Source organism: Phalaenopsis equestris, unplaced genomic scaffold (genome assembly GCF_001263595.1).
Source record: "Phalaenopsis equestris unplaced genomic scaffold, ASM126359v1 Scaffold000002, whole genome shotgun sequence".
Lineage (NCBI taxonomy): Eukaryota > Viridiplantae > Streptophyta > Magnoliopsida > Asparagales > Orchidaceae > Phalaenopsis > Phalaenopsis equestris.
This window is the reverse complement of record NW_018164444.1, coordinates 22,879,637-22,894,953: the sequence shown is the minus strand read 5'-3', so window position 1 is coordinate 22,894,953 and position 15,317 is coordinate 22,879,637. Positions and strand designations below refer to the sequence as shown.

The window sequence follows — 15,317 nt, the reverse complement described above, 5'->3', positions numbered from 1 at the left end:
AATAATAATAATAATAATAATAATAATAATAATAATAATAATAATAATAATAATAATAAAGCAAAAGAAATTTAATGTTGTCCTGTATTTTTAATAAAAATTATAAGATTAATAAATTAATAAATTTAAAGAATTAAAATCAGTAATTGAAATGATATAATTATTAATATATATAAATATATGTATATATAATAATACTAATACTAACAATAAAAATAAATAAATAATAGTAATGAAAAAGACAGGTTAACTAAGCATAACCAAATAATATGATTAAAATCTTTATTTTCTACATTATTATAGGCGCCAAATTATAAGAGACATTCTAAAGTTGTGAGAAGGAAGAATGCAAGATTCATCTCAAATTAATTTAGGGTCTGTTTGAGACAGCTTGTGCGTTTCAGAATAAACTGCTTATCCTGAAACGCGGCCCGCGTGCTTGCCGCAGGGGTCGACCCGCAGTCTTCGTTTAATGTAAAAACTCAAACGCAATTTCGGATAAGCTGGCAAAACGCACGAACCAAACGGTACAGCGACGTTTTGAAAACGCCGACCGCACTTATAAGCTGCCTCAATCGGACCCTAAAAAAAGTGAGTACTCTTATTTACAGTATACCGCAATATTAATATTAATGATTTCTTCTAAATCAAATGCATTAGATGATATGATGTTTGCTTAGATAAACTGATATTAAAAATTGTTCATGATTTATCTGTTATTTAGATTGTGCTGGTCATATTTGAAAAATATATTGCATATTTTTAAGCACAATTACATTTATTGTATACAACAAATATAATGAAGTATAAAAATAGATTTACATAATATAAATAAAATAATTTATATAATATGCTTATATGTGCCTGATTAATTAACAAATTCCACCCACTTACAGTACTCGCTGAGAATGTTAAGATGCTCGTGCACGTACATAAAGTAGAAAATGTCACTGATATTGATGTACCTTAATTGGCAAAAGCTAGACGATGATCTTGTGACAGATATAAATAATAAAATACATATAATATAATATAATATATTATACGATAGAAAATTACTAGTCTTTTTTAATTTCTATAATTGAATAGTAAACATTCATTTGACTTTATATGGATTTTATTTTCTATGTTAATATGAGAATTCAAATCCTTTGTAAAATCCTAATACTTGATAGGCCGGATAAATTAATTGGCATATATATTCAAAATTTAGGATCATAAAGCTTGATAAAATTGATATGTAGCACTGGGATAAAGGCTTGTTGTTGTTGTTATTGTTATTGTTTTAAGAACATAATATTTTATTTTGTAACCATTAATATTAATTCTTTTTTTTACTATTAGAAAAAATATGTCAAATCCTTTTCTCAACCCCTCTTCCTTGCTTAATTTAATCTTTATCATAAAAAGTTTTAGGGATAATAGCATACATATCACATGAAACACTAATATTTACAAATTAGGCACTTCGATGATTTTTTTTTGAACTGCCGAACCAATATATTTTCACGTGCCATAGCGAACTATTGAAAATTTGATAAAAATGAAAAATATGAGTTGGAGTTTTAGCATGAATTTTGATATTGGAGTGAGAATTTGAAAAAAATGGTAGAAAGTAGATGCTAGATTTATAAATAACAATGTTGCAAGAGCTATGCATGTAATAACCCAAACAACTCCTAAAGAGGGAGAAAAATATTACGTCCGGACGTGCACGTCGACACGTCCGAATAACCAACCACCGGCGGCCATATCATCGGTCGATGAAATGTATGGTGGTTGGCAATCCCGTCGTGCGGTGCCCAGACAAAATATTTTCTATTACATCAGTACTACGCACGTAGAGTAACGTGCGTAGCCAATGAAATCAGGTCACGACACCTCGCCGACAGATAAAAAAAACGGCGCAGTAACACAGGGAATATCCCCCCCTCGTCACGATATTCTTTCTCGTGTTATTCATGTGTTATTGTGTCATAGAAATATTCCTGATATTATAGTAACACAATAACACATCAATAACACACAATAACACATGAATAACACGAGAAAGAATATTCTCTCATGTTACTGCGCCGTTTTTTCTCTGTCGGGAATATTCCCCTTGTTATTTAGGTGGTATTGTGTGGTATTCATGTGTTATTGTATCATGAGAATATTTTTGATTTTATAATAACACAATAACACATCAATAATGCATGAATAACACGGGGGAATATTTTCCGTGTTGCTGCGCCATTTTTTTTTCCCTGTCGTGCGGGAAGTAGTGGCGTGATTTCCATGAGAATATTTTTGGTTTTATAATAACACAATAACACATCAATAACACATAAATAACACGCAATAACACATGAATAACACGGAGGAATATTTTCTGTGTTACTGCGCCGTTTTTTTTTTCCTGTCGCGCGGGAAGTTGTGGCGTGATTTCATTGACTATGCACATTACTATTACGTGTGTAGTACTGATGTAATATTTTTTCCTCCTCCTAAAGAGGCCAAGCACAAGGAATAGGATTTATTCGGTGTATATTTCAGCACATGTAGATTCGTGGTATTTGATGGTATTCGCATTATCGACATGCCGTACAATCCGCACCTATGTTGTCCGCACTTAGTAGTTCTTCATAATGAACACAAAGTTTGAATGCCAAGGAACAAAAACAAGCATATCGTATAATCAGCAGACACATACTAAAACTTAAATAATGCGCCATGGAAAAGAAAATTTACCTCCGAAATCGATCACTTGGGCTCCGAAATCTTCTTCAGACAAGTATTGTTCAGTCGCTCAATGGCCAGAATCAACGCCTGCGTGCCTAAACCCCCATCTCCGTGCGCCACCAACGAAACATAGAGCTGCTGCGCCAACGCAAGTCCAGGCAGAGCCAGCCCCATGGTCTGGCATTCCTTCAAACAGATTCCGAGATCCTTAACAAAGTGATGAACATAGAACCCCGCCTCCATATCCCTATCAAGAATCCTTTTCCCGTAGAATTCCAAAGATTTCGATCCCGCCGCACCTGTCGAGATCGCCTCCAACCATTTCCCCACGTCGAGCCCAGCCTTGTGAGCAAACATCATCCCCTCCACGAGCCCTAACATCGTCGATGCGATCGCGATCTGGTTCCCGAGCTTCGCCCTCTGTCCAGACCCAGGACCTCCCATGTATCTCACGGTTCCCAAGCACTGGAAGAGAGGGGTTAATCGGCGCACGGCGGCCTCTTCCCCTCCGGCGAAAATGGATAGAGTGCCATTACGAGCACCTCTGTCGCCACCGGAGACGGGAGCGTCGACGGAAAAGCAGGAGGCCGCGCGGGCGATTTCGTGGATTTCAGCGGCGAGGGTTGGATCGGAGGTGGTCATGTCTACAAGGAAGGAGCCGGAGGATAAGCCGGAAAGGACCCCGGATTCGGGATCGAGGGCGACGCGGCGGACGTCGGAGGGGTAGCCGACGATGAGGAAGACGACGTCCGATGAGCTGGCGACGGCGTGGGGAGAATCGGCGAGGCGAGCACCTTGATCGAGTAGGGTTTGGGCCTTAGAAGGGGTTCGGTTGAAGACGGTGAGGGAATAACCGGCGGCGAGAAGGTGGGAGGCCATGGAGCGACCCATGACGCCGGTGCCAATCCACCCGATGCGAGTGGTGGAGGGAGAGATCGCGTTGTCTGAGGAAGTGATCGACGACATGAGGGCTAGAGAGGTGGGGAACAGGTGGTGGAGGGGGGTGCGATCGAAGAGAAGGGGATTCGGATGGCGGCGGAGACCTCGAAGGAAGGGGAGCATTGACGGGAAAGTGTCGAAGTAGAGTACGTTAGATTTCCGAATATGCCCTTGAGGGGGTAAGGAATGATTGGGTATTAATGTGGGTAGAGTTTGGAATTATGTGCTAAATTAATTTTGTTTGTTTCATATGGGATTGATATTTAATGATTTTACATGATTTTTTCTCTAAGGGCTTTTTGGTACTTTTGTTAACGAGCCTACCATTTAGTGTGTGCTTGAAGTAGCTGTAGGAAAATACATGCGTTGTCCGATCTCTATAGTTGATCATAGTATTTTTTAAAAAAAAAAAATTAAATGTGATCCACCGAAATACATCTTCCATGTGATCAACAGTGGAGATCGGACATTGTCCGTATGAAATAATTTTTCCAGTTTGCATGGTGAGTTTTACTCCGTATGAAATAATTTTTCCAATTTGCATGGTGAGTTTTACTCCTACTTTATGTTATGTCAATGTTTTGCTTTTGACTCGACATTATATTTTATTTTATTTTCTAATTACTTTGTTTGTTGTTTTGGTATTTCTCTAACCTCATAGGTCTTTCAACTTAGTCTTTTCAAGCTCATCGTACCTTTCAGGATATTGAATCCAAATCTGTCTAGGAAATTGTGCCGAAGAAATAGAGTCGGATCCCGAGTGTGGAGAAAGAGAGGGAGAACTATTACCAAATTGTGGAACGCTGATAGAGAATATCGTCGTAAAAACAAGTTTAATTTGCACTACGATAGATAAAACATGACACAAATGCCCTAAACAAACCAAACAATTCACATTAATCTACATCACAATTAATTTTCATAATCTTATTTTACCTAAATCTATAAATAAAAACACAAAGGATGGGTCGTGAACTTCAATTCATTTCTCATATGTGTTTTATAATAATATTTGAAATCTTACAGTGATTCTCTCCAAATGATCTCTTTCTATATTATTATTATCTCTTTAGTTTAATACATACATGTTATAAGTGCAATTTTGATGTCACCAATAGAAAATTTTAAATCCAACTCAAATGTTGATGCCTAATTTTGCGTCATTTTACCATCTTCATCGATGCCCTCATGCCCTCATTTGACAAAGAAGGTGAGCATACTCTTATTGCGGAACAAGAGCTAAAATAAATACTTTTTTTTTAAGGAATGGCCGGAGACTATTAGACATTGGACAAGTCTCGGCTATCACTAGGTGTGTTAAATATTCGAGTATCACACCCTACACATGGGCGGGTTCGAACTCGTGAGATGAGGGGACTTACGACCTTCAGAGAGGCTGCTCTACCAACAGGCCATGGAACTTGCACTATACAAATTAAAATATTATATTAACGAAGCACAAAGATGATAAAGATAAATATAAATATAATTTAAAATAGATAAATTTTTAAGGTTTGAACTTATAACTTCTATTTTGAAGGAAAAATAAGATAATACAACTAGGTGGCTTTAGCATCTCCATGATCATTTTGGTCAATGCAGCTACTTGAAGTCCATCCCTCATTAAAGTAATCAGGCCTAACATCCAAAATGAAACAACCCCAAGCAGCCAAAACTTATTATTACCATTAATCAAAATTATTTATGTTACCATGAACGCCACAAGCTAGTTAAGTAATGCAGAAGATGTTTTCAGCCCTCACAATGATAAAAAATATTACTCATGGAGTCCGGACGAAAGTTGCGTCCTGACAACGACTGCAATCCATCTACTGGAAAGAGCGGAAGACCAGTGAATTGCAGTTGTTGTCCGTTGTCAGGACGAAAGTTGTGTCCTGACAACGACTGCGATCCATCTACTGGAATGAGCGGAAGACAAAAAAAAAAAAAAGCAACCTCCGGTGGAATGCAGTCGTTGTCTGTTCGTACTCCAGTGAATTGCAGTTGTTGTCCGTTGTCAGGACGAAAGCTGTGTCCTGACAACGACTGCGATCCATCTACTGGAATGAGCGGAGGACAAAAAAAAAAAAGAACCTCCGGTGGATTGCAGTCGTTGTTTGCTCGTACTCCAGTGAATTGCAGCTGTTGTCAGTTCTTACTCCCCACGTAATATTTTTTTCAAAATGATAACAAATTAATCACCCATCTCATCAGCCACTAGCATTAATGATGTGGGATGCTAAATTATTGAAGTATTAAATTGTTGATGCGAATCAAGAAATTAATCTAATTGGGCGCTTGAAATGTGAAGCTAAAAACAAATTTTTTGTTATTGAAGTCAAATATTCCTTATCAAGTTCCAACTTACAAACTCTGTCTTCAAAAATAACGGTAATTAAGTGGCTTATGATATTAAAATCAGGTTTTTATAACTCAAATGCTTGCACAGAAAAATTTATTTTTTCTTATCAAAGTATATATTTTGATCTTTTATATATATATATTTGTTGAACCAAAAATGTTCGTAATGCCGCTGAAGAAATAGAGCACGGATAATATGAAGAGGAATGAACAGTAATTATGAGGCTCTTAACCCTCTTTTTCTTTATAATGGGTCTCCTATTTATAGGTATATGAGATATATTGAGTACATAATTATTTTTATGCCCCCATTGTGTCCAAAGAAATTTAGGAGTATTAAAGTCAATTATTTGATAGTGATAGTGTAATAGGAGGGCTTCTCGGCCATCCTATTTGATGAGTTCCTCAAAACCGTGGTTCGCCCCCCTCACCTGGTTGGTGATATATGGACTTTCGTTTGGCTGGTCCCGCTGATGTCTTTCGTTCGGCTCCAATGTTAGTTGGTTCGCTATCTAGTTAGATAACTCAACCGGGTTTAATGTCGATCTTCTGACTCGTGTATCAATTTTCTAAATAGCCCGATTTAGTTTCGTTGGCTGGTTCTGGCTCATTCTAATTTGTTGTCTTGCTTACCTCTGCATTGAGATTTGTGTCGCCCTAATCTGGTCATACAATACTAAAGAATACTAATAAAAAAAATTACAAATTGACCTAAATTTTCACGAAAAAAATGAAAAAAATATTCAACTAAAATAAACCTCAAATAACTAAAATTTATAGATAAAAATTAAAAATCATATCATTCTAATTTAACAATATTAGCATCTATCCTATCCTCACTTATTTTTTTAGCAAGTTTAATACAAAAGAATATGGTTAGATAGTTATATTAGGAGCTTTACATCACAAAAAATATTAGGGGCATTTAAATACATACCACACAAGTCACATGAATTTACACATCGAACATCTAAACATTTATATTTACATGCATACCACTCAATCTATTTGTAGAAGTGAAGTAATAGCCTTTTAACTGTTTTAAGTGTAAATCTTAAATTCAAGGGGTTAGATATGTAAATACATAAGAATTGATTGGTATGTATGTAAATTTCCCATAGTCTTATATAACTGAAATAGGCAGATGTACGGATCTTTCGAGGGAGTTCTTCCATTCCCGTGGCAGCGAGTCGTCTATTTAAAGCTCAGCATCTTGGCAAGAACTCTCCGTCTAGTTCGTCTGCACTGTTTCCCGGTAGAAGGTGGCGAAAAAGTTCAGATGGAAACCCTCACCAACCCCACGCAGTTTCGATCGCCGACTCTCCATCTCCTGCTTTCACCTCCCGCCGCCGTAAAGGACCCATTCACGACGTCGCTGAATTTCTTCCGCCACCGGTATCGCCCGCTTCTTCCCTCCCTAAGACGCGCTCTTCTTCCCCCTCCTTCAGCTCTCTTAGGTAACGCAAATCCGAGGCTAGGATGAAGGTCAATTGGTTTCCCTGAAATCATTTGGAAAATACACTCAGATACGCAAATCCGAGGCTAGGATGAAGGTCAATTGGTTCCCCTGAAATCATTTGGAAAATGCACTCAGATAGTTCTTGATTGTATTTCCAGCTGATAAAGAGGAGTCTGCAAGATTGGAGGAAGCTTCGAGGAATGGGTGCAATGTGGTGCCGCTGTACCGATGCATTTTCTCCGATCACTTGACGCCCGTGCTCGCCTACCGCTGCCTTGTAAGGGAGGACGAGAGGGATGCTCCCAGCTTCTTGTTTGAGTCAGTGGAGCAAGGATCTCTTGGAACCAATGTGGTATTCTTTCGATTCATTATTTATCTTGTGTCCTTTCCTTGCTTTCTTTAATTCTTGGGATTACTGAAATCGATTCATTATCCGTTTGAAATCACTCGGGGTTAGACGCATGTTGTTCCTGGTTCGCAATTGAGGTTTTTATTAATTTACTTTTAACTTCTGGCTTTAGCTGGAATTCCGATAGATATTTCTTTCTTGTGCGAAAAAGAAGAAATAAACGGGATCCTGCAAGAGGCTGAAATCAAATACTGACCCCCTTCGAATTTCTTCAGGGAAATTTTGATTTATTAATTCTGTACGATAGCATTGTTTAAAAACCCCAGTCAAAAGAAATAACTTAGTAATATTCAATTTAAAATAGTGATAGAAAAATGTTACTCAAATTTCTTGATTATTTTCAAAATAAAAGTACTATGTTCTTTTAATTTTCTTGCTATGTTTTTTAATTTCAAATAAGAAAAAAAAATACTCGGGCTTCTTGATTCTTTTGTTCTGTTCAGGGTCGCTACAGTGTTGTAGGAGCTCAACCAGTTATGGAGATTGTGGCAAAGGAGAATAGGGTGTCGATAATGGATCACGAAGTAGGCTTGAAAACGGAGAAAATAATGGAAGACCCAATGGAAGTTCCTCGGACGATCATGGAGGGTTGGAGACCAATGCTTAGTGATGATCTCCCTGACACCTTTTGTGGTATGAAATTATTCATTGGAAAATGTTTGTTTACAAATTGTTTGGAAATTAACGAGTGGTTCGTTTTTTTTTTCTGGAATGAAGTTGGATATGGCCCCATTTGGTACTCTTATTGAATTCAGCTACTGGATGAAGTTGTTTATATTTAAAGTAACTTTTACATTTCACAAAATAATTCGTTTAAATTTATATATTACAAGTAGCATTAAAGTGATTTTATATTTATTTGATCTATCGTCAAAACGTATATTACTATTGTTACTTTATTTTTTTCCTTATCTTTTTTGTTTCCTTTTATTTCGGAGTGTATGCCCTCTTTAAGTTTATTATGCTTTGAAGTGAAATTTCTAGCTTTCCAGACAACTTGAGTGATTTCCTTGGGGAATTTTTTTTCCTTTTTATTTTTCTTTCAAGTGTTTCTAACAATAATTCTTAGCAAATATATACTATTTAAAACTTAAAAAAAAAAATGAAGATGGCTTTTACTTGAACTCAAGGAGCTTATATATGATTGCTTTGCAGGCGGATGGGTAGGATATTTTTCCTATGACACGGTGCGATATGTAGAGAAAAAGAAGCTTTCTTTCTCTCATTCGCCAAAGGATGATAGGAATCTTCCAGATCTTCATTTAGGTCTCTACAATGAGGTGATCGTTTTCGATCATGTCGAAAAGGTATACTTGCCATTACCACTAAGACATTTTAGTTTTATCATTTTATAAAACTTAGTGTTGATGTTGTTCTAGAAGGATGTTTTCGGTATATTATGCATGACATTGGTTAATTTTTGGGAGGTATGGATCGCTAGAGCTCCCATTAGACACAACGCGGTAGTGTAGATATGTACTGTCATGACATATCTGGGCACCAACTAATTATTTTATAAGTCCATTTCAATCATCCTATTTTCAATAGATGACGCTCTAATGATTCATTTAATATAGTTACTCATGAAATTATATTTTCCAGTTTTGTCATATATCCATTTTAATATTATTATTTCTAGAATGCTTAACTTAGCCATCTAACATGCTTTTTTCCGAACAATTAGATGTATGTAAGATCGCAGAGCTAATACAATTTTACAAAATTAGATACAAGTATTCATTAAATCCTCCTATTATATAATATTTAAAGTTTATAATAATATTTATTATAATACATATTTATTATTTAAAAAATTTTATTTGTGTTATTTTTTATCACGCTTTATGCTAAGTAAGATTCTATTACGCTGATGACAATTGCTAAAAACAATAATGATGACTCTCTCTGGGTAGTATTTTTTGAAGCTATTTGTTCTAATTGTTGCTAATTGTTTTGTGCCTTAGAAAGCATTTGTTATTCATTGGGTTCATCTTGGTCGACATTCATCCATCGAGGATGCTTATAAAGATGGGAGAAAGAAGTTGGAGAATTTGCTATCACGAGTACACAATAGAGTCGTGTGAGTACTTCATACACAATAGAATTCTAATTGCTAATTTTTTTCCTCTGACAAAGGTTTCTTTTGGTTTTCTTTTTCAGACCAAGGCTAAGAGCTGGTTCAGTTAAATTGCAAACTCGCCAATTTGGCAGTTCTTTGAAGATGTCATCCATGACAAATGAAGCATACAAGGAAGCTGTTGTTAAATCAAAAGAACATATTCTTGCAGGAGATATCTTCCAAATAGTCTTAAGCCAGCGGTTTCAAAGGTCTACTTTTGCAGATCCATTTGAAGTGTATCGTGCATTAAGAATAGTGAATCCAAGTCCCTATATGACTTATTTGCAAGTGAGTAAGCTCTCTTTGAATATTTCCATTTTGTTCCATTCTATTTACATTCAACAATTAAGGTATGCATCTTTCCTTTGATTTTGATTCCAATTTCACAGTGTTTTTTGTTCATTTATCATGCAGGCAAGGGGTGCCATCTTAGCAGCATCAAGCCCTGAAATTCTTACTCGAACGAAGAAGGTAGAGTTCATATCTTTGGATAATTTGTTACCATTTGTGCAGGGTGACTTTATAAAGAGTTAGAGAAGATAATAAAAAAGATAAGAAAAAAAATGGATAAAATTAAAGAAGAAAAAATTGGAATAGATAGGATGGCTTTTTGTAAAGGAAAGAAGATTTTTGTGAAAATTAGTTGGAGATTTCAATTTAAAGTCTAATAAATTATGTTATGGGAGAGATATGATGTGTCATATATTAGGTCCCAAAGGGTGTTATACCCCACATGATTGATTGTTGTCGTAATTTCACATAATTTCTCTTATGAATCTTGATCACTTTCCAACTAGAAATTCTCTCTGTTATAACCTTTTGTCTCTTATGACCAGAGGGAGATTGTGAGCCGACCTCTTGCTGGGACTATTAGAAGAGGAAAGACAATTGAAGAAGATATGAAACTTGAAAAGATACTACTCAGTGATGAGAAGCAATGCGCTGAGCACATCATGCTTGTCGATTTGGGGCGTAATGATGTTGGAAAGGTCGTACTATTACAATTATTACTGCATTTTTATGCTTATTTCATTCATCAATTGTGTGCTACTTTCTTATTCTTAGTTAAAATCAAATTCCTCTTTGATTAATTCATCTTTCTCTAATGCCTTCCACATACATTTTTGGTAAATTCTCTCATGCAATGTAGTTATTGCTCCAGGTCTCCAAACCAGGTCGCGTAAAGGTGGAAAAGCTTATGAATGTCGAAAGATACTCTCATGTGATGCACATTAGCTCCACGGTTAGACTCTTCATGTTCATTAATGCTCCACTGCATGCTATAGCTCCTTAAAAATCTGGAATCATGTTTTAATACAGGAAGATTTACATACAGACCACTTAGTTCCTATGTATGTATTTACATTTCTAAAGCCTAAACTTACAATTTTTTACATATATGCCGGTATATTTATGCATGATAAAGTATATAGGGGCATTTACATACATAACACACAATTCTTATGTATTTCCATATCTATTACCTAAACATACATTCATATTTACATACATACCATTCAAATTTTTAACATCACATCAAAAATACTACCAACACTACTTTTTTAAAAGTGAAGTACACATTTTCTTGCATAGGCTTATGACACCCGTGTGCTTGAAGTGTAAATATCAAACATTGTGTTGTTAGATATGTAAATACATAAATAATTGTTGTATATATGCAAATTTCCGATAGTATATTTCATTTTATTAAGTTAAAATAGTGATTTTTTTAAGTGACATGGAAATTTTGGGTGGCATGAATATAAAAATTAATTTGGTGTCATATTATTTCATTTTATTAAGTTAAAATAGTGATTTTTTTTAAGTGCATGGAAATTTTGGGTGGCATGAATATCAAAATTAATTAGGTGTCATATATGTAAATTCCTCCAATTCGGAGGAATTGGGCGGTATGTGTGTAAAGATTAATTAGGTGTCATGGATGTAAATTCGGAGGAATTGGGCGGTATGTGTGTAAATGCCCCTTTAATAAAAGCGTTATTTTTTCATAGTGATTTATGCCCTCACCTTCTCTTTGGAACGCGAAGGGCAGAAGCATTTGATATTCAATTATCATTAGTTATCTTCTTGATTTCCCCTTGAGCTCTGCAGGTTACTGGGGAGCTTTTCGATGATCTCACTTGTTGGGATGCTTTGCGTGCTACATTGCCAGTGGGAACAGTCAGCGGAGCTCCTAAGGTTTGCCTTCATGTTGAATGTCAAAGTTTAGGCGTTAGATCTGTAAATCTTAAATACCAATCCTTATGGCCCTGTCTGGCAACGAATTTAGGCAAGGATTTATGGAGGATATAAGTGTAATCCTGCCAGATGATCATTTTGGACAAAATAAATACGGGGATGCGATAAATCCAGATTTCACTATTTTCGTCTGTAAATCCCGGATTCAGTAAATCCTTCTAATCAGTGGATTTAAGTTTGCCAGCTGCAGATTTTAGACGGGAAGAATCAAATAGAACAGAGATTGTCATATAGTTTTATTGGATTTATAGAATTTATTTAATCCATTACAAAATTTTTTTTGAGATTTATCCTATTCAGGATTTACTAAATTCAGATTTACAGGATTTATTTAATTCTAGTAATTTAAATTTTATCTGTTGCCCCAGACAACACCTATATTCACATATCTGACACAAATTTCAATTTTGTGATTTTTGCATATTAATCATTCAAAACTTTAAATATGACAGATTGATCACCTAAATCTCAAATTTTACATTTCAATCAGCCAAAAAACAACTCAAAACTTTAAACATAGCTGATTGACAACTCCTATTTCAAAAGGAAATAAAGTTTTGAGAGGCCTAAATCTCAAATTTTACATTTCAATCAGCCAAAAACAACTCAAAACTTTAAACATAGCTGATTGGCAACTCCTATTTCAAAAGGAAAAAAAGTTTTGAGAGGTTTAAATATAAATTTTATGCTTAGGTGGCTAGCACATTGTTTTTTAAAAGTTTGAATGATTGGTATGTAAAGCTCCTTCAATTTTTTCTTTTTTGTCATTTTATCACTCTTAAGAAGTTTTTCTTATATGTCATTTTATCACTCTTAAAAAGTTAGAATCGTGATATGATATGAAAATCTATGTACGTAAATACCCCCCAAAAAAATGGAGAAAGCAGCTGCACAAATAAGAAGTGTGGAGGGGAATTATGAACAGAGCTTTGGCTCTCTTGGAACAGGTAAGAGCCATGGAGTTGATAGACGAACTCGAGGTGACGAGAAGAGGACCATACAGTGGAGGGTTTGGAGCAATATCTTTCAATGGCGAGATGGACATTGCGCTTGCACTCAGAACCATCGTCTTTCCGACCGGCGACCGGTTCGACACCATGTACTCGTACAAGCACCTGGACCGGCGGCAGGAGTGGGTGGCTCATCTCCAGGCCGGCGCCGGCATTGTGGCTGATAGTGTTCCCGATGATGAGCAGCGTGAATGTGAGAACAAAGCCGCCGCCCTTGCTCGCGCCATTGATCTAGCTGAGTCAGCTTTCCTCAACCACGTTGATTGATTAGGTTTTTTTCCTTTTCCTTTTGAAAGTTGCCTTTTTCTTTTTTCCTTTCTTTCTTTCTTAGATATATGTTTAGGGTATAAAAAGTTTTGGAGATTTGGCTAACAAAACCCTCTTTAGCCAATTTTCTTAGCTCGTTTAATTAACGAGCCCCATATGAATAAGAGCCCAATTTTCTTAGTTCGTTTAATTTTGTATCCATAAATATCTCTCTCAATCAATCTCTCTCTCTGTCAATCAATGGTTGGCTTCATTTGTATATCTTGTGGTGTTTTGGAGAGAATATTATGTACGGATTATGGATGCATTCGGACTCCATATATAATATTATTGTGCACCGAGTCCAGATGCATCCGACTTTGTGCTTTGACATTTTGGTTAATTAGGCTTGATGAGCTGGAGCCTCAGACTAGTAAGTAGTAATGAGTGATCTTGGAAATTTTCTTTAATTATTGGTTAAATATTTTGGTGGAATGACTTTGAATAAGAAATTAACTATGCTTCTTAACCATTTTTATGAATTTGGGCTAACTCTGGATTTTTTTTTATTAACTGTGGATTTGATTGTGCATGAATGTATATTATATGATTGGAAATAAAATGAAGAATCTTAATATATTGTATTTGACGCTCATACTCCTTGAAAAAACAAATGGAAGAGATTTAAATAGCAAGAATTCAGTGGTTGCCAATTCTTTTTTTGCAAGTGTCGAATAACCTATCATGATTTTTCTTAATAGCTTACTCAGAAATAGGTCTAAAGATGTATTAAAAAAATTTTAAAAAAAATCCAGAGAAGTGTTATTTTATTTCATAATAATAATTGGTAGATAGTTTTTGATTTTTCTTATTTTTATTTTTGGTGGCTACATATTTGTTGATTTTGAAATGTTACGAGCATCTACAGATTTCATTATATGTTTTTTATTTTACTCTATTGATCATAATGATCTCCATTATAGTTATCCTTATTATCCTCACCATAAAATTAATTTTATAGATTCCTAATCTCCATTTTTACTTATTCAATGTCACAAGAGGTGTCAAGAAAATTTTGGGCACACATACTTTCAGTAGTTTTTTCAAATCCAAATTATCTCTGCTTTCATTTTTTTTTTCTTAGACTTACATCTACATTCATTTTATACACTCATTGCATTGGTTCATCATTTATGTTCTTGTACTTTTTTGACTCACTTAAATCTATTTCCCACTCTTGTTTTTCAATATTTGTAGTTCCCTTTGATAATTTGATGCAATTAATCCTTAGTTTATCCTTCCAAAAATTATTTTTTTCAATTTTCTTATTTGCAATAGTTGTTGCTCCAATCATGTTCTAGATGTAATCATACATCGGTGCAGACTTCTTAGCATTGCCATATATCTATCTTAATTTTCTTAGCTCTTTCATAATTTATTTATTGCCCAATATTTAAATTCATGCATCATAATTGATTTGATTATTGTTTCATAAAATTCTATGTTCCCCTTTATCCTGTACTCTTGGAAGCATTTTGAATAAGGTTCTTTATAATTGCTCCAATGTTTGGTAGTCTTTGGAGAAATGATATTGTTATATAGTGATATGTTGTTCACAATAGGATTAATTGAATGTGAGTAACTCTAAAGAAATTGCGAGCAATGACATTGAATTTTCAATGGGATTTTTATATAACTGTATTGAATTTATTATTGGGTCTCACCATCGTTTGTGCATGTGCTCAGCTTGGGTGTGATTGATTACTTTACAGTGGTTGTATTTGCTTGTAT

At 35.2% G+C, this 15,317-nt stretch overlaps 2 protein-coding genes across 2 annotated transcripts; one reads left to right on the top strand and one right to left on the bottom strand.

Annotated features, from left to right (window-relative positions):
* Positions 1-2,339: 2,339 nt before the first annotated feature.
* Positions 2,340-3,817, bottom strand: LOC110017930 (probable 3-hydroxyisobutyrate dehydrogenase-like 1, mitochondrial). Its single transcript, XM_020715099.1, has 2 exons — positions 2,734-3,817; positions 2,340-2,623 (listed from the first exon to the last, which is right to left on the bottom strand). The coding sequence occupies exon 1, from the start codon at positions 3,784-3,786 to the stop codon at positions 2,746-2,748; it is 1,041 nt and encodes a 346-aa protein (XP_020570758.1). The 5' UTR covers positions 3,787-3,817; the 3' UTR covers positions 2,340-2,623; positions 2,734-2,745.
* A 3,367-nt stretch (positions 3,818-7,184) lies between these two features.
* LOC110017846 (anthranilate synthase alpha subunit 1, chloroplastic-like) lies at positions 7,185-13,713 on the top strand. The gene is made up of 11 exons (XM_020714981.1): positions 7,185-7,481; positions 7,642-7,835; positions 8,336-8,525; positions 9,048-9,199; positions 9,857-9,972; positions 10,053-10,299; positions 10,426-10,482; positions 10,848-11,000; positions 11,174-11,254; positions 12,124-12,210; positions 13,218-13,713. The coding sequence occupies exons 1-11, from the start codon at positions 7,304-7,306 to the stop codon at positions 13,545-13,547; spliced, it is 1,785 nt and encodes a 594-aa protein (XP_020570640.1). The 5' UTR covers positions 7,185-7,303; the 3' UTR covers positions 13,548-13,713.
* Positions 13,714-15,317: the final 1,604 nt, after the last annotated feature.

Coding starts and splice junctions, on each gene's coding strand:
- LOC110017930 (XM_020715099.1), bottom strand. CDS start 3,786: ATGCTCCCCTTCCTTCGAGGTCTCCGCCGCCATCCGAATCCCCTTCTC.
- LOC110017846 (XM_020714981.1), top strand. CDS start 7,304: ATGGAAACCCTCACCAACCCCACGCAGTTTCGATCGCCGACTCTCCAT. Junction 8,526..9,047: donor TCTCCCTGACACCTTTTGTG/GTATGAAATTAT, acceptor ATTGCTTTGCAG/GCGGATGGGTAGGATATTTT. Junction 10,483..10,847: donor TTCTTACTCGAACGAAGAAG/GTAGAGTTCATA, acceptor TCTTATGACCAG/AGGGAGATTGTGAGCCGACC.